General features: G+C 51.8%; 1 protein-coding gene across 5 annotated transcripts in view; it reads left to right on the plus strand.

The window, feature by feature from the left end:
• Positions 1-17367, plus strand: part of TP73 (tumor protein p73) — a 35423-nt gene that overhangs the window by 1827 nt on the left and 16229 nt on the right. For 2 of the 5 annotated variants that reach the window (XM_064730360.1, XM_064730364.1), the window contains exons 1-4: positions 5600-5654; positions 7612-7707; positions 8432-8555; positions 13533-13778. In XM_064730360.1, coding sequence (XP_064586430.1) covers positions 5644-5654; positions 7612-7707; positions 8432-8555; positions 13533-13778 — 477 coding nt within the window. In that variant the 5' untranslated portion in view covers positions 5600-5643. Of the gene's footprint in view, positions 1-1809; positions 1937-5599; positions 5655-7611; positions 7708-8431; positions 8556-10317; positions 10428-13532; positions 13779-17367 lie in introns of those variants that run through there. The other 3 variants (XM_064730361.1, XM_064730362.1, XM_064730363.1) reach the window with 3 other exon arrangements.

The raw sequence follows: 17367 nt of genomic DNA on the forward strand, positions 1-17367 counted from the left end.
CGCATTGGTATGCAAATGAGCCGCTAATGAGCCGCGTAATGACGCGGTTAATGAGCTGAGGGGCGCGCTCACCGTCCTCTCCGTATCCTCAGGGAGCCCTCCCTTATCTGCCGCCTTTCCGCGGGCAACGTCCCGCGCATGGAACACCCCTGACTAATTAACCGGCCCTTCTGGCTAATTAATCAGCCCTTCGGGCTAATCACTACCGCCGGCTAATTACCGACAGCAATGAGAGCACAGGTGGGATGTCCCGTCAGATTCCCCGGAGAGGACAGAGGAACTAATAGTTGGAATAGAGATACCCCAGCAAAAAGGATGTGAACTGACTGGAATCAATCAATCAATTAATAAATAAATAAATATGGAGGGGACAGAGGAACTAATAATTGGAATAGAGATACTGCAGCAAAAAGGATATTAACTGACTGGAATCAATCAATCAGTCAATCAATTAATAAATAAATATAGGCACATCAGGGGAGGGGCAGAGCCCAGATAACCCCAGTTGTGGGTTTCTCTAGGTCTGGATTGAAGGCACTTGAGATATTTCATGTTTGGACTCAGGTGTTTATTATTTCTTATCAGCAAAACAGTCTCACTGCTGTGAGTTCATCAGCTTTTCATTAGAAGGCACAAAATGGCCAACAATCTCTTGTTACAAGGTATTTTAAGACTAAACTGTCCAATAAAGAACTGACAGCTAGATTATTTTCCCTTTTAACCCAACAACTGATCCCACAGAGCTGCAATGGGGACTTTTCTGCCCAATTGCAAAATGCCACCCAAACCCATGAAGAAGAAGCATGAAGAAACCCAGGACAACACCCTGTGCCCTCCATCTTGCTTGTGAAAAACGCCAATCACTTCTTTTTAAAATTTTAAAAGTTTAATAGTAATAAAATGGTTATAAAAAACAGTAATACAATTAGAGTAATGATAGTTTGGACAAATTGAATTAGGACAATATGAGACAACAAATACAAAGAGTTATGGACAGTCCGGGTACCTCTTTCTGGGCAAAATAAGCCTGAGAAAGGACCCACATTAACAGAGGATTAACCCTCAAAAACAATAGCTTGTTGCGTATTCATACACCTCATTAGTGATGCATAAATTCCATTCAAACGCAGGATTCTGTCTGGTCAGTGTCAACTTCTTCCTCTGAATCCTGACGGTGCCTTCAAGGGGGGAAGAAGTTCGTTCCCTTTGATAAGAGAGCAGGAAATTCTCTTTCTCTGAACGATTCAGGTGTCCTGTGGCTGCTATGTCACTGTGAGTCTTTTTTTAAAAAAAAAGTATCCTACATAGCACAGTTTCTATTTTAACATTTTTTATATAACCTGAAATTATATCTAACACACTACTTAAGAGAATTAATACAGCATTACTAACACAACACGTATAATATTCAGTTTAATATTTGCGAAAAGCCAGTCATAAAATACATGCATTTTTCACATTGCTCCTATCCACAACATACTAAAAACCCCAAAACCCAAATTTCTCACCAAGTGATACACCTACACTGTTTTCTATAATCTATTTCGTACTTTTTGTGGGTTCTAGTCTATTCTGGAGTTCAGGAAACTTTCTCCATGAATGAGGGTCAGAGTCAGGGCACCCTAGAGCAGACACAGAAATATTTCCTGTGTGCTCAGAATTTCCACACAGAGTGTCCCCACTCCTGCATCCCGCACATCCCAGCTTGTCCCGGCGTCACTTTGCCCAGCTTTAATTCCCTGGCACGCTTGGCTGAGCGCTCCCCACCCCTTTTTTTGCCGCCTCCTATGGCAGGAGGGAGCGCAGGAGCTTTTGCCTCGCTTTTCAGCGGCTCCAATGTCATTGCCTTGGCGACCGGGACGCTACTCCCGTGTGCAGGGCACTAAATAACGCAGATCCTCAGTCCCAGGCCTGCGGGAAACCTCTCAAAATTCAGGTAAGAGATTTAAAAAACCCTACAAAAGGAAGCCCCTTGCTCTGGGGGTGTGTGAGTTTCTCTATAATGCAGCTGGAGGGTGATTTGTGGTGGGGTTGTGACACAAGATTGAAGTTTTCTGTTAGTTCTATTAGTTTGACGTTTCTGTTAGTCTATGAAGTTTCTATTAGTTTGCCTTCTTTAATGTTTCTATTTCATACTATTTTCCCCTCTTGCTTTTACGAATGAAAAGCCATGCTTGTATCTTTTATGGGAAAAAACCTCCAGATATGAACCGGACTGGTGCTTTTATGGAAAAAACTATTTTGGAAAGTGAAAAGCAAGCCATGCTTGTATCTTTTAAGGGGGAAACCTCCAGATACCAACTGGACTGGTGCTTTTAAGAAAAACTATTTTGGAAAGTGAAAAGCAAGCCATGCTTGGATCTTTTAAGGGGAAAAACTCCAGATACCGACTGGACTGGTGCTTTTATGGAAAACTTTCTTGGAAAGTTTGCTTCCAAGTGGTTTAACTCTGGAGTGAGAGCACTTTTGGAGGAGCCTTGAATGGGAGAAGCAGTGGAGGGGCTGGATGCTGGTGGGATGCAGGGATGTCAGGGATGGAGGGGGATCAGCAGCCTCAGCCTTCTGCCCCATCTCAAGAGAGAGGATTTCTCTCTCTTTTCCTTGGGAAAAAATTGTTGATAAGCTGCTGGAGCCCATGGAAGGGTGCTGAGATTCAAAGTGTGCTGCAGGAAAGCTCCCTGGCTCTCCGTTGCTTTCACAAAGCTCATTTTGAATTTAACATTCTGGGACGGATGAATGGTAGCACAGGGCAGTGGTGGCAAAGTGAGATTGGCAGCATTTTTTGCAGACATTTGCTGTGGGCTGGATGAGCCTGATGGGCCAGATCCCAAATCATGGAGCAGCTCTGTGTGAGAGGTGGAAACAGCTCTCACAACTCCTGCTTTCTCAGAGGGTCCTTAGGAATTAGTTGTAGCCCTGTTAGATTGAGTTTGTGCATTTATCTCCCTTTCAGGTTGTCATGTTTCCTTCTGGGCTGTTGGAGTGGCGAAATAGCAGTGAATAACAAATTCTGAGCATTTCTGGTGCTAAATCTGAGCCCTGAATTGGATAGTGAGCCAAAGATGCCTTCCAGAGAGTGCAGAAACTCAGTGGGCAAACCCAGCCAGCTCCCAGCAGGGCTGAGAGCCCACAGTGCCCTTCATTGTTCTCATTGTGATGAAAAAAATTGAGTTTATAATCATCCCAATAATCTATTAGACCTTATTAATCATTCTAATATTTATTAGAATTTCTATTTTATTTATTTTGTGACCTCTGTGGCCACAACACATGAGTGAGGCACAGCTGGATGGGCTGAGGTTCATCTCTGCTTCTCCAGGGATCTTTCCAAATCATTCAAAAAATCTATTAGACCTTATTAATCATTGTAATATTTATTAGTATTTCTATTTTATTTATTATTTGACCTCTGTGGCCACAACACATGAGTGAGGCACGGTTGGGTGGGCTGAGGTTCATCTGCTCTGCTTCTCCAGGGACTTGTTCTCCAATATTGATGAAAAAAATGAGTTTATAATAATTCAAATTATCCATTAGACCTTATTAATCATTCTAATATTTGTTAGAATTTTTATTTTATTTATTATGTGACCTCTGTGATCACAACATGTGAGTGAGGCACGGTTGGGTGGGCTGAGGTTCATCTCTGCTTCTCCAGGGATCATTCCAAATATCTGTTAGACCTTATTAATCATCCTAATATTTATTAGAATTTCCAATTTACTTATTATATGACCTCTGTGGTCACAACACGTGAGTGTGGCACAGTTGGATGGGCTCAGGTTCATCTGCTCTGCTTCTTCAGGGAGTTGTTCTCCAATATTGGGGTGGTTGTAGGAACTTTGGTCTGTGCTTTTCCTTCTCCCTTTGTCTTTGGGGCGGGTTTTTCCACACCACCATGAAAAACTGAGTATGTGGAGCATTTCCACGCTAATCTTTGGGCATTATTTCAGTGGCTGTTCACAGGAAAGCTCCGTGGGCAGAGGGAAGCGGAGCCAGTCCCGCATCCCCAAGGTGGCCACAGAGGTCACATAAGAAATAAAATAGAAGCATCCCGGGGCTGAGCCGGGTCCCACGGGGCTCACAGGTGGGACATCACCTCCTGGCAGGTTTTCTCTCCCTGCTGCTGGGCTCTTTTCCCATGTGCAGCCTCCCTGCAATGCCCTGACAAGCAACAGAGGGAAGCAGCAACCCAGGGAATGCTGGAGCGCGGCTGAACGCCGGCAAATCCCATTGCAACCCTGGATCTCAGCACCACCCTCTGGTTTGCACTTTTTGGTCTTTTTTTACCCTTAGAAACCTGCAATAAATCCAGTGCAGGTCCCTCCTGAGCTGTGCCAGCCATGCCAAGCATCCCCCATTGCCTCACCAAGGTGGGAGGGTGTGATGGTGTTCACAGGGATCTCAAGATGAGGGAAGAGATGAGGATCTGACTCCATGTTTCAGAAGGCTTGATTTAGTATTTTATCATATATATTACATTAAAACTATACTAAAAGAATAGAAGAAAGGATTTCATCAGAAAGCTAAGAATAGAAAAACAAAGAATCATAACAAAGGTTTGTGGCTCAGACTCTCTGTCCGAGCCAGCTGGGCTGTGATTGGCCATTAATTAGAAACAACCACATGAGACCAATCACAGATCCACCTGTTGCATTCCACAGCAGCAGATAACCATTGTTTACATTTTGTTCCTGAGGCTTCTCAGCTTCTCAGGAGGAAAAATCCTAAGGAAAGGATTTTTCATAAAAGATGTCTTTCATAAAACATCACAATGCTTTCCCAGCTTCCCAAATGTGAAAGCCTCCAGCAATCCCTGAAAAACTTTGGGGAACCAGATAAACTTTGGGGAACACTATTTGTATGTAAATTGGTTGGCAAATTCTTTACCAAGCCAGGTGCTTGGTGCTGGGCTGTCACTCTTGCTGCAGAGGTGATGAGCAGGGATCAGAGTGTCACAGACATCTTTTATGAAAAATCTTTTCCTTAGGATTTTCCCTCCTGAGAAGCAGAGAAGCCTCAGGAACAGAATGTAAACAATTATTATCTGTTGCTGTGGAATGCAACAGGTGGATTTGTGATTAGTCTATGTTAGATGTTTCTAATTAATAGCTAATCACAGCCCAGCTGGCTCAGGCAAAGAGACTGAGACAGAAGCTTTTGTTATCATTCTTTTTTATTCTATTCTTAGCTAGCTTTCTGATGAAATCCTTTCTTCTATTCTTTTAGTATAGTTTTAATATAATATATATCATAAAATAATAAATCAAGCCTTCTGAAACAAAGTCAGATCCTCGTCTCTTCCCTCATCCTCAGACTCCTGTGAACACCATCTCAATCAGAGCAGCAGGGATGTGCTTTAACAGCACCCACCACCCCAACTTCCCCTTGTACCCCTCAGCTCAGAGCTCAGACACCAGAAGAAGCTGGCGTGGCTTTGCTCAGCCACAAAGAGTGAAAGGGAACTTCTGAAACGCCCTTAAAATAGTCAGATTTGTTCCCTTCTGAGAACGAGAGCAGCCACGTGGTTGGAGCTGGTGTCACCCTGATGACCACACAGCCGGGGCGGTGCAGAGGTGCTTTCTCCTCGGGAGGAAAAGGCCTGGCTGCTTCCTGCAGCTGCTCTGGGCCAGGGAAAGCAGCATGGAAGAGGGGTAAGAGCGCCAGCAGTGCTGTTCTGTCACTTTTATCATCTGTTCTGGGCTTCTCTCTGAGCTGCTCGTGGCTCCTTTCGTTTCTCTGTGTGTGTCACACGTGGGGTGAGGAGGGATGGGAGGACATCAGGCTCTGCTTTTGGCTGTCCCTGACATGGCAGGCGTGAGGAATGAGCCCTCTTGTGCCCTCCTGTGCCCTCCTGTGCCCCCGTGTGCTTGGGAATTCCTCCAGGCAGGGCAGCTGTGGATGCTGTGCTTTGTCGAAACTGACGGGGAAAACTTTGCTGCTTTCATTTTAACTCCCTCCCCTGCATCCAGACAGTTCCCAGCTGAGTCCCAGGGGCCCCACCTGAGTATCCTTGGCTCAGGGAGCATCCCTGGATCAGAAAGCAGCTGACCTGCACTCCATCACCCCTAGATTAGACAGCATCCCTGGCTGCACCTTCAGGAACATCCCTGAAGCTGCTGCCCTGCACTGGAGCATCCCTGGATTAGGGAGCAGCTGCCCTGCACCCCCAGGAGCATCCCTGGCTCAGGAACATCCCTGGCTCAGGGATCAGCTGCCCTGCAATGGAGCATCCCCTTTCTCAGCCCTGCCCTCAGCATCTCCCGCCCAAAGCACAGGAAGTGTCAGGTTTTCGCTATGAGATGGGATGCTAACACCAGCAAAGGGGAAAAGGGACAGCCAGCTGTGCCTGAGGGTGTCAGACAGGGCAGGGGAGAGGTGCTGCTGCCTGCAGGGAGAGGCTGAGGGAGGAGGATGATGGTTGCCCACAGGGGAAGGCAGCACGAGGCTCAAGATGGCTCCGAGAAACTTCCGGCTGCAGCTGCTGGCGCTGAGAGGCTCTGGGCACATGGGGAGAGCTGGGCTGGGCTGCTTTGCTCCAGGAATCCTTCTGCAGGGACAAGGGGATTGGCCTGGGCTGAGCGTTATGTTATGGTTCTGGTTCTGGTTATGACTGTGCAGCAGCAGCCAGGAGGGGTTGGGTGAAAAACAGGTTCATTTCACTGAGCTTGGCTCGTCCCTGCCTGCTGGGCTGTGGGCACTGTCCCCCACCATGGCCAGTGCTGTGGTCACTCAGGATGGGCTCTGGGGGGCTCTGGTTCTGAGTGTCCCCCAAAATGGCCCCTGTGGGTCTCTGGCCCTGGGTGTCCTCATGATGGTTCTGGGGGAATATAGTCCTGGGTGTCCTTCACAATGGTTCTGAGAGTTTCTGGTTCTGTGTGTCCCCAAAATGGCCCCTGGGGGTCTCTGATCCTGGGTGTCTCCCACACTGGGCTCTGGAGGGTTCTGGTTCTGAGTGTCCCCATGATGGTTCTGGAGGAATCTGGTCCTGTGTCCCCCCAGATGATTCTGAGGGGCTCTGGTCCTGAGTGTCCCCCACGTTGGGCTCTGGAGGGTTCTGGTGCTGTGTGTCCTTCCCGATGACCTCTGGGGGTCTCTGGTCCTGAGTGTCCCCTCAGTGGTTCTGGGGTCTCTGGTCCTGAGTGTCCCCTCAATGGTTCTGGGGTCTCTGGTCTTGTGTGTCCCCCAAAGGGACCCTGGGGTCCCTGACCTGTGTGTCCCCTGCCATGGGCTCCAGGGGTCTCTGGTCCCTGCTGTGCTGCTGGGAGGGAGTTGGGATTAAGGGATTCCTTGGAGAGCTGCTTTGCTGGAGTGAGATGGCACAGCACAGCGTGGCACAGCACAGCACTACATAGCACAGAATAGCACAGAATAGCACAGGATAGTCCAGCACAGCACAGAATGGCACAGCACAGCACAGAATGGCACAGCATAACAGAATGGCACAGCCCAGCACGGAATGGCACAGCACAGAATGGCACAGCACAGGATGCACAGCACAGAATGGCACAACCCAGCACAGTACAGCACTGAATGGCACAGCACAGAATGGCACACCCCTGCACAGATGGCACTCTGGCAGCACTAACCCTGCTCTTTCCTTTCCCCCAGGGTGATCTATCCTCTGTCAGACTCACCTGCTCTGAAGATGTCCCAGCCGTCCCCAGCTGATGAAGGCCCCACGTTCGAGCACCTCTGGAGCTCACTGTGAGTGGGGTGTGCTCATTCCCCATGGGGGCGTTCAGAGGCAGTTTTGGCTCTGTGACAAAGACAAATTTCCTTTTGCATCCTCTGCTTTCCACAAACCTCTTTTCCACCTGGCAAATTTGGCTCCCTGGTTTCAGATTTTCTGCTCATGGCATTCCATTTGCCACGTCTGTCCCATGGGTAGCAATGCTCCAGAGCCAGAGCAGAGCTCCCCTCAAGCTGGAACCCTGAATTCCAAAATTAAACATCTCCCAGCCTCACCAAGATGTTTGCAAGCCTTCTGGCCTTTGAGCCTCATGCTCTAATCCAGCAAGGGAGAAGGATTGTGCTTCATTTAATCTTCCTTCCTTGGTCCTCTCACGTAAAGGCATCCCAAGGTGACAGATATGCTGGAGTAGCTGGGTGGGTGCAGAATTTCCTGCATCTACAGCTCTGCCAGGTGGAAATTAAAGCAGAGGATGGAGGAAGAAGTTGGGAAAGGGACGAGGTTTGGGGAAGGGACAAGGTTTGGGAAAGAGACAAGATTTGGGAAAGGGATGAGGTTTGGGAAAGGGACGAGGTTTGGGGAAGGGACAAGGTTTGGGAAAGGGACGAGGTTTGGGGAAGGGACGAGGTTTGGGAAAGGGACAAGGTTTGAGGGGACTGTGAGTTTCTGGGGGTGGTGGTGGTGGCACAGGCTGTGCTGGAGAGCTGGGGGATGACAGTGCTCTCACCTCCTGCCCAGGGAACCAGACAGCACCTACTTCGACCTGCCTCCAGCCAACCCCAGCAGCAGCAATGAGGTCTCCAACAGCACAGAGGTCACCATGGACGTGTTCCAGATGAGAGGCATGACTGACTCGGTGATGGTGAGTGTAATCACATAGCAGGGATTGCACTTGAGCTGGGCACATCCTTGAATTCCCTGCAGGGATGGGCTGGGGGTTCTGGGGGAGAAACCAGCCTTACTGGGGCAGGGTTAATCAATGGCACAAGGGTCAGTAAAACCGACTATTTATGTTGGATGACATCAGTGCAGGCAGCAGTGGGGCACGAGCTCTAGGTGAGTACCAGCACAGCAGCAAAGTGTCATTCACTCTGGGACAAAAGCCATTGTGAGCTGCTGAGGAGGCAGAGCTGCTGGAGCGACACTCCGTGCTCCCAGCACAGCCTCAGGTCCCTGCTGCTGCCTTTACTGCCAGAAACCTTTGCTTCTATCTGAGACAAAGTCTCGGAAAAGCATCAGGGCAGTGCAAGACATCCCGGCCACTTGGGCGTGTTCAGTGATGCTCGGGAGCATCCCTGAGGCTGCCCCAGCTGTTGGCTGCATCTCCCTCTGAAAAATCTCGGTTTCCCTCCGGAAAATCTGTTTCCCTCTGAAAAATCTCTATTTCCCACCAGAAAATTGCTGTTTCCCTCCAGAAAGTCACTGTTTCCCTCTCCGACAGCTTGCCTCCCCTCCCCCAGCGCCTTTTCCCTCGCTTTCCGCTCGCTTTCCCTCCCTTCCCCGGCCCTTCTCAGCGGGCAGGAGCAGGGCAGAGTGCTGCTAATTGTGCCTGTGCCCCTCGCTGAGCGAGCATCGCCTTTCCCCTCGCTGCTGCTGTCAGCAAAGCTGAGCCCGGCAGGGCCGGGGCAGCCTGGGGTGAGCAACAAGAAGGGCTCTGGACCAGAAGGGCTCTGGTAACGGGATGCCAACAGCTAGAGGGGAAGGCAAGAGAGGGGAGGGACCACTCTGTCCATGCTGATTCCTGCTGCTCTTGGCACCCATCTGCTGCTGGTGCTCGATGGCACTGAGACATGACTGTCACCCCAGTGCTCTGTCAGGCATCTATCCCTAACTATTGCTGTCTGTCTCTCTAGATGTCCATCCATCCATCCATATCCATCCATATCCATCCATATCCATCCATCCATCCATCCATCCATCCATCATCCATCCATATCCATCCATATCCATCCATATCCATCCATATCCATCCATATCCATCTATCCATCCATCATCCATCCATCCATCCATCCAAAGACAGCTCCACATCTCCCAGACACGGAGCTCTCGTAGAGAGAGCCCTGCCTGCTCAGTGCCAGGGTGGGCACCTCATTGTGCTGGTGACAGCTGCACCATCCATCCCTCCATCCATCCCTCCATCCATCATCCATCCATCCATCCATCCATCCATCCACAATCCACATCTCCCACACACACGGAGCTCTCTGCCTGCTCAGAGCCAGGGTGGGCACCTCATTGTGCTGGTGCCAGCTGCCAGCCCAGCAGGTCTCCATCCCCGTGTGGCTGGAGGAAGCTTTGGGGAGCTTTGGGGAGCGGGATCCGGGCAGGTTTGGTGGTGGAGCTGGACCCCTGCTCTCCCTGCAGCGGGAATGGTTGGTATCGCCCAGTCCATCACTGGGCAAGCTGGGGCCTGCCCTGTGCTTTAATGAATAGTCATGAGGGACAGAAGGGGTGGGCCCCGTTTTGTTGTTGGATGCAGCGAGTTGACAGAACTAAGGGAGATGAAAAAAGCACAAAAAAAGCCAACAGACGGCGGCACACAGACGGGCGGCCGGCGCAGCATCCCTGGCGCTGCCCCGCTCCCGCTCTCCTCCCTCTCCTCCCGCCTCCCCTCCCTGCCCGGCGGCCGGCCCGACCCCATGAGTCCCGTGGCAGGACCCTGCCCCGCGCTCCGTGAGCCCCGAGACAACTAAAATGCTCTACATCAGCGACCCGATGCAGCATTTCACCACGGTAGGTGCTGCTTGCTTTGCTTTGATGCTCTGCTTTGAGTTATCCTTCACTTTACCTGATCTGGCTCTGCCTGGGTGCTGGATGCTCCAGGGGATGTCCCAGTGCACTCTTGTCCCTGTCCTGCAGCTGCTGGAGGAGCTGGAGCTGCTCCAGTGCAGTGTTGGTGCAGGATGCTGCAGCCTCGGCAGGCACTCACTGCTCCTCTTGCTTTGCCCCATCTGCCTCTTGCAGAGCCCAAGGTGGGATTTGAAGCTCAGGTGCTGAGGATGCAGGGTCCCTTAGTTGTGTGTACAGGTGGGAAGGGGGACAGCCAGAGCATCCATCCATAAATCACACCCAAGGTGAGATTTAAACCTCACGTGCTGAATGTTCAGGGTCCCTTAGCTCTGTGTGTACAGGTCAGCCAGAGCATCCATCCACAAATCACACCCAAGGTGGGATTTAAAGCTCAGGTTCTGGGGGTGCAGTATCCCTTAGCTCTGTGTGTACAGGTCAGCCTGAGTGTCCATGCAAGGAGCATCTGGAGGTGCTGGAAGCGTCCAAGGAGATCTGGAGGTTCTGGACACCTCCAGCACCACATTGTCATCCCAGCTGAGCCCACACTGCTCACCTGCCTCCCCAGGCAGGTTTCCTTCCCCTGGTGGAAATCCCTGGGAGGGCAGGGCAGGTGAAGCTGTACCTGTGCTGCAGGTAATGCATTTCCAGCCCTGTGCTCAAGCACTGAGCTTGTTTCCTTAGGGAAAAGGGTTTGTGTCTGTCCCTGGGATTCAGAACTGTCCAGCACAGGCACAGAAGGAGCTGGAGATATAAGGAAATCTCTTAATTCCTGATTTTACCTTAAGTGTGTTGGTACCAAGCCTGTGTGTCCCATTGTTGGGGCTGTTCCATGGGAGGTCGTTGCTGCAGTTGTGTGAATAATTATCCCTGTGTGTGTATGTACATATTTACACACACACACACACACACACACACACACACACACACGCACACAAACACTCCTGCCTTCATTGTGTCTTTTAGGGGAATGTTTCCACAATTTCATCGATTTTGGGCAGCAAGTCTGTGGTTTTGCATCAATTTTGAGCAGCAAGTCTGGGGTTTTGCCTGCACACCTGACTCTGGGTCTCTCCACCAGCAGATTCCCAAAGTCTGGGGGCACTCAGGGTGCTGATTTTGCTTTGTGCTGAGGCAGCCCACCCTGTCAGAGGTGACACCCTGGGTCTCACATCTCACCATTCTTCCTGAGCTTCTTTTCTCCCACCCAGAGCTCGGGATGCTCCATTCTGTGGTGGGTCCCCATTCACCTGCCCATTCACAGCCACATGAACGCTGAGCAAAAACAGCTCAGCCCTGATACTCCTGGATCAGCTGAGTATCATCCTGATACTCCTGGATGCTGCCCCGTCCAGCAGCAATCCCTTTTCCCTTGCTGCTGTTCTCCTGGTTGATCCCTCAGCTTGTCCTGTGCCACCTCAGTGTCTCTGCAGCAGCTCCATTTCCCAGTTGGATGGCAAAAGCTTTCCTAATGTGCCTTTTTTGCCAGAGTTTGTCATAAGTTTTTCCTCCAGGTGAAGCCTGGATTAAGGAGAGCTTGGCTTGTCTTTGGCTGGGCTATTTATAGAGCTGTGAGGAGGAATAGAGGGATTTAGGCGCATATTTTAGGGGAGAAAATGGCTGGATGCGTAAAAGCAAGCCAGATCTTGTTCAGCATTCCTCCACTTAGTCACAGGCTCCAACGACCTTGTGAGAGATGCAGGCAACAGGAGAACTTCCCTGGAGAAGGATGATTGCCTTTAAAACCATTCCACACCGGAGAGGGTTGGGTGAGGTTGGGATCCCAAGTTAAAACACGTTTTCCTGATTCCTGAGCCGTGAGCCTTGCAGCCCTTTGGAGAAGGCTGAGCCTGCTGGCTGTGCCCACGGCTGCTTCCACAGCTCTTGGGCTGCTCCAGAGGGTGCTGGGGACAGGGATGAGGGCAGTCCATGGGTGCTGTGTCCCTGCTGAAATGCTGGTGTGACACATGGCAATGCACCCGACACTGTGCATGGTCACCAGCACTGCCTCTGGGGCTGCAGGGTGAGAGCAATCCAGGAATTGCAGATTTACGGGGGAAAAAACCCGGGAATTGCAGACTTCTGGGGGAAAAACCCATCCCACTTCATCTGGGAAACAGTTGTATTTGAGTCTGATTTTCTAAGGAAATACTAAGATTTTTTAGCTGCAGGGCTCTTGGGAATGTCACTGTGCTTGGGCTGTGCCTTGGGTAAAGGAGCTGCCAGCTCTTATTGGAAGAATCTGACAGTAATTGATCAGAAGAGGAATACGGAAAAAATTGTAAAAAGTCATATTTTGGTCCAACAGGTCTGGAATAAGAGCCAGGACCTGCCTAAGTGTGTCCATTTGCCCTGTGACCTTGCTGCAGCGCTTTGCATCGCAGCCTCCTGCTTTGTAGGTTTGAGGTTTAGCCCAAATTAGTGCCGGGAGCAGCCATCCTGCTGGAAAACAGCTACAAACCACTGCTGGGGAGTGGTGCGGGGCTGTGTGTGTGTCCTGACCAGTGAACACACCAGGGACAGGCTGGAAAAGAAGGTGGAAAATGGGGAATGGCTGTGGCGATGGAGCGATGTCATGGCCAGGGATTGCTGCTCACCTTGAGGGTGGCTTCACGGAGCTGTGGCACTCTGGCTGCTGGAAGGGACAGAGGGTTGGGTGTCACTCCTCACCTTCAGCTGAACATTTCCCACACCTGAGCAAACCCCACCACATCCCTGCCCTCTCACCGCTGCCATAAACGTGGCTTTCCCAAGGCCGGTGCTCCAGAAATCCGGGATTGGGGCACCTCGCTGCCTCCAGCGCGGATGGAGCAGCTCGAGGGGGGTGATTGAAGCACAAGGATTTCATCCCTCACACAAGCGGCGACCTGTCAGAAAACCCGAGCCACCCAGACCAGCTCCTTTGCCTCCCCTCCCGCAATGCTGGCCCTTTAAGGAGGCTGTAACAGGACACCCCAGCCCTGCAGAAAGGTGCCTGAGGTTTCCCCGTCTCTAAACTGGCTGGTGTTTTCTTTTTTTTGTTTCCCTCCTCCCCTTTTTCCCTTCCTCCAGTCCCAGTTCAATTTGCTCAACAACAGCATGGATCAGAGCATCGGCAGCAGAGCAGCCTCCACCAGCCCCTACAGCTCCGAGCACACCTCCAATGTCCCAACGCACTCGCCCTACTCGCAGCCCAGCTCTACCTTCGAGGCCATGTCCCCGGCGCCCGTCATCCCCTCCAACACCGACTACCCCGGTCCCCACCACTTCGAGGTGACCTTCCAGCAATCCAGCACCGCCAAATCGGCCACCTGGACTGTGAGTTTTGGGTTTTCTGCATTGGTTTGGGGAGATGCTCAGCGCGGCCGAGCGCGTCCTCATTGCACTCAGGGTGGTGGCATGGGGAGGTGACACGGGATGGAGCCACCACTGATGGTGACTTCGTGGGCACAGGTGGTGACCCTGGGAAGGGAAATAGCTGGAAACATCCCTGCTTGCTTTCCAGGGTGTTTCTCCCAAAGGGTTGTGAAGGACAGCTGGGATGTCACTTCTCTCCTGGCGATTTCCTAAATTTGGGTAAATGTTCTCCATCCTGGGGAAGTACCTGCCTTGTTCTCACAGCGCTTCCCAGGGTATTTCTCCCAAAGGGGAGTGAAGCACAGCTGGGATGTCACTTATCTCCTGGCGATTTCCTAAATTTGAGTAAATATTCTCCGTCCTGGGGAAATACCTGCCTTGCTCTCACGGTGTTTCCAAGGGTATTTGCCAGCGGGTGCTGTCAGTAGTGGGCGAGAGTGACCTTTGCTCGTGTCCGTCCCCAGCTGTGCTGTGAATGCCATTTACAGCTGTGCCGTAAAATGTCATTTACAGTCCTTCTCCATCCCGGATTAGAGGAGTAACTTAATCCCTCCAAATCACAGCAAATAATTGAGCGGGATTTTAAGTGCAGCAGGTTTTGATGCCCGGAGGGGTGGCTGCATAGGACGGGAGTTTTAAGGATTTTAAGGGCAGCAGGTTTCGATGCTTGCAGGGGTGGCTGCACAGCCCCTGCTGTCTCTTGGGATGCAGATTTGGCACCGCGGCTGCTCCTGCTGCCCGACACGGGACAGATCTGCAAGCAGGGACCCAGGAGCCCGGCAGAGCACAAAAAGCTGCTTTGCTTTTTGTGGCAAAAAAAATTCTCAGCCCTGCTGCTGGCTCAGCGCGGTGTTTTTAAGGGCTTGTGGCCAGTGGCACCAGTGTCAAACCCGCAGTGCCTCTGAGGGAGCTGCTGACCATGCCCCAGAGGGTTTTCTCCTCCGGGCAGCACTGGCAGAGCAGGAAGGTTGGGATGGGACGGCTGACACCCCTCAGGAGCAGCAGAATTCCCTCCGGGGCTGCGGTTTGACACTGACATGGAACGGGCAGAGCAGCCCAGCGGTGTTTAAGCCCCGGCTGTGATAATGACATTTTTTTGCGGAAGGTGACGGGTTTAATTGCCAAGAGAGTCCCTCCTGCAGGAGACAGAACGCATCTCGGATGCTGTCTTGCAGGGACACCCCGGGCAGCGGCCGATGCGATGCTCCCGGCTGTGCTGGGGAGGATGCGGGACGGGACGGGCTCCGGCAGATCCGCAGCGCTGCGGCTGTGTCCTGCCGAAACCAATGGGTGCTACAGCGAGAAAGCAGCAGCCATGGGGTGTTTGAAATCAGAATTGCCGGCTGGTGCAGTCCAGCAGCTTCCCCTGCTGCTCCACAGGACCGGGGACTCGGGACAGCGCCGTGGTTGAGCGCCCTGCCCTCTCAAGGATGGTTAAATCTCCTTTCTTTCCACTGTCTTTCCTTGCGGCATTTCATTAGGAAGTGAGTAAAGCGGAATCCTCGGGCAGGATGTGATTCCAGCCCGCTCCTGTCCCTGCTGGGGGATGGATAACTCCTGTCAGCCGCAGGTAAAGCTGCGCAGGAGCTTTCCTTTCTTTATTCCCGTCCTATAGCTCCCAATGGAAACCGAAACCAGGCGCTGCAGCGTGTGCTGTCCCGGCACGCAGGGATGGGGGCCAGAACGTGGCCGGTGCTCTCTTGCCACTGTCCCCAGCTAGGAGTGGGACGGTTTTGGGGTGGAGCAGAGGCAGTGCAGCAGGGCTCCCCTCCTGGAAACCATCCTGGGATCTTTCCACAGCTCTAAAGGGAGCTCAGGCTGTCTCGCATCACCCTGTACTGACTCTTCTCCTGTAGCTGTGTCCCACTGGGAACTCGGCTCACCAGGACAGGATGTGGCTGTTTTTCCCAAGCCTTTGTGGGATTCAGGGCAGGCAGTGCCACACGGTGCCCTCTGAGCCTCAGGGGAACAGCCAGACCCAGGAGCTGCCCGGAGAACGGGCTCATTCCATTCCAGGGGTGGCTGGGAGCATCCATGGAGGATGCACCCACCAGCTGGGGCTGGGAGCCACCCACGGCTGCAAGGAGGGGTCCTGGGAAGGGTCCACAGTGAGGATTTGAATGCCTGAAGTGGTTTTAACACTTGTGAGGACTCTCAGAGGTGTGTGGCCCTCTGAGCCACAATGCTGGCATGGCTGCATCCCCCAGAGCAGGTTGGCAGCAGAGCCAGTGCCCACCTGCCCTGGGGCTGAGCCTGGTGGAGAGCAGCAGTGGGCTGGCAGCATCTGGAGAGCACAGGGGGTGTTTCATTTGCAGCAGTGATTCCTGCAGGATTGCCAGGGGTGATGTAGCATGTCAGGCTTGCCAAGGTGCCACATGAGGAATGGTGCTGCTGGTGTCACTCCCTGTCCTCCTGGTGTCCTCCTGGCTGAAGCTGTCAGTGCTGGAAGATGAGGCCAATGCCTTCCTCCAGCTCATTGTGAGCTCTGCAGTGCCACTGCCCCACTTGAGAGTTCATCCTGGTTTAATGGGGAAAGGAGCTCAGCAAAACAAATGTGTTCTGTGTTATCAGTGAACTCAAAAATAACTCTGGATGAGCCTCCACACGAGCTAGGAACACACACCTAAGGTAAGGAAAAGCCATTGGGGAATGCAGGCACTTGGAAGGGAAGGGAAATGTCTGGTCAGCAGGGCTGGGGACAGAAAGGGACATTTGACAGAACAGTGATGGCCACACCAAGCTCAGCAGCACCAACCATCCTGGTGCTCTGATTTGGGGCAGCCCTGGGGAAGAACCAACAACCAACCCAGCCTGTTCCTCCTGGGGCAGCCTCGTGGCTTTTGGATACTCTGAGCTTTTCTGCACCCAATAATCTGTGCCAGGGTGGTTGATCAATTGCCACCAACACTGACCACAAGCTGGGCAGAGCCATCACTCTGGGCAGCATTTTGAAGCAGAGAGGGGTGTGCTGCACTGGAAGGACTCTCAGCTGAAGGTCTCCTGCAATTTGGGGTTGAATCATGGAGGATCTGGCCACAGAGGGAAGGACAGCTGGTGAGCAGGCAATGCCAAAACAAATGGTTTGTGTGAGTCATCTTGTCAAAAGTTTTGGCATTGTTTTTTGATATAGTCACGAGTTTTGGTTGATGGAGGTGTGTAGCCCAATGGCCTCCTGGTTTTGAAGGGTTTTGATTTGAATCCCTCTGGGAGATGTGGCATTACCCATTCTCTCTCTCTTAGAGCTCCTAAGGGCCAGGTGAGCTGGCCCCTGTAGAGTGCTGGACAAATACACGCTGTACAGGGCTGGGCAAATCAGTGTCAGTGTCCACACACGGTGCTCCTGCCCACACTTCAAGCCCTCTATTGACAAAACAGACATGGCCTGGGAGGGAAATGTGAAGAAAATTAACAGTTTGGAACAGATGCCTTGTAGAGCAATACCACAGAAATGTTCTGCATGGAAGTTCCCCCCAAGAAGAGCAGGGGGGCTCGATCCTGGTGTGCCCAGGAGATGGTTCCTGATAGCAGCCAGCTCTTTAATCTAATAGCA

The sequence above is a fragment of the Zonotrichia leucophrys genome, chromosome 21, assembly GCF_028769735.1.
Source record: "Zonotrichia leucophrys gambelii isolate GWCS_2022_RI chromosome 21, RI_Zleu_2.0, whole genome shotgun sequence".
NCBI classification, from domain to species: domain Eukaryota; kingdom Metazoa; phylum Chordata; class Aves; order Passeriformes; family Passerellidae; genus Zonotrichia; species Zonotrichia leucophrys.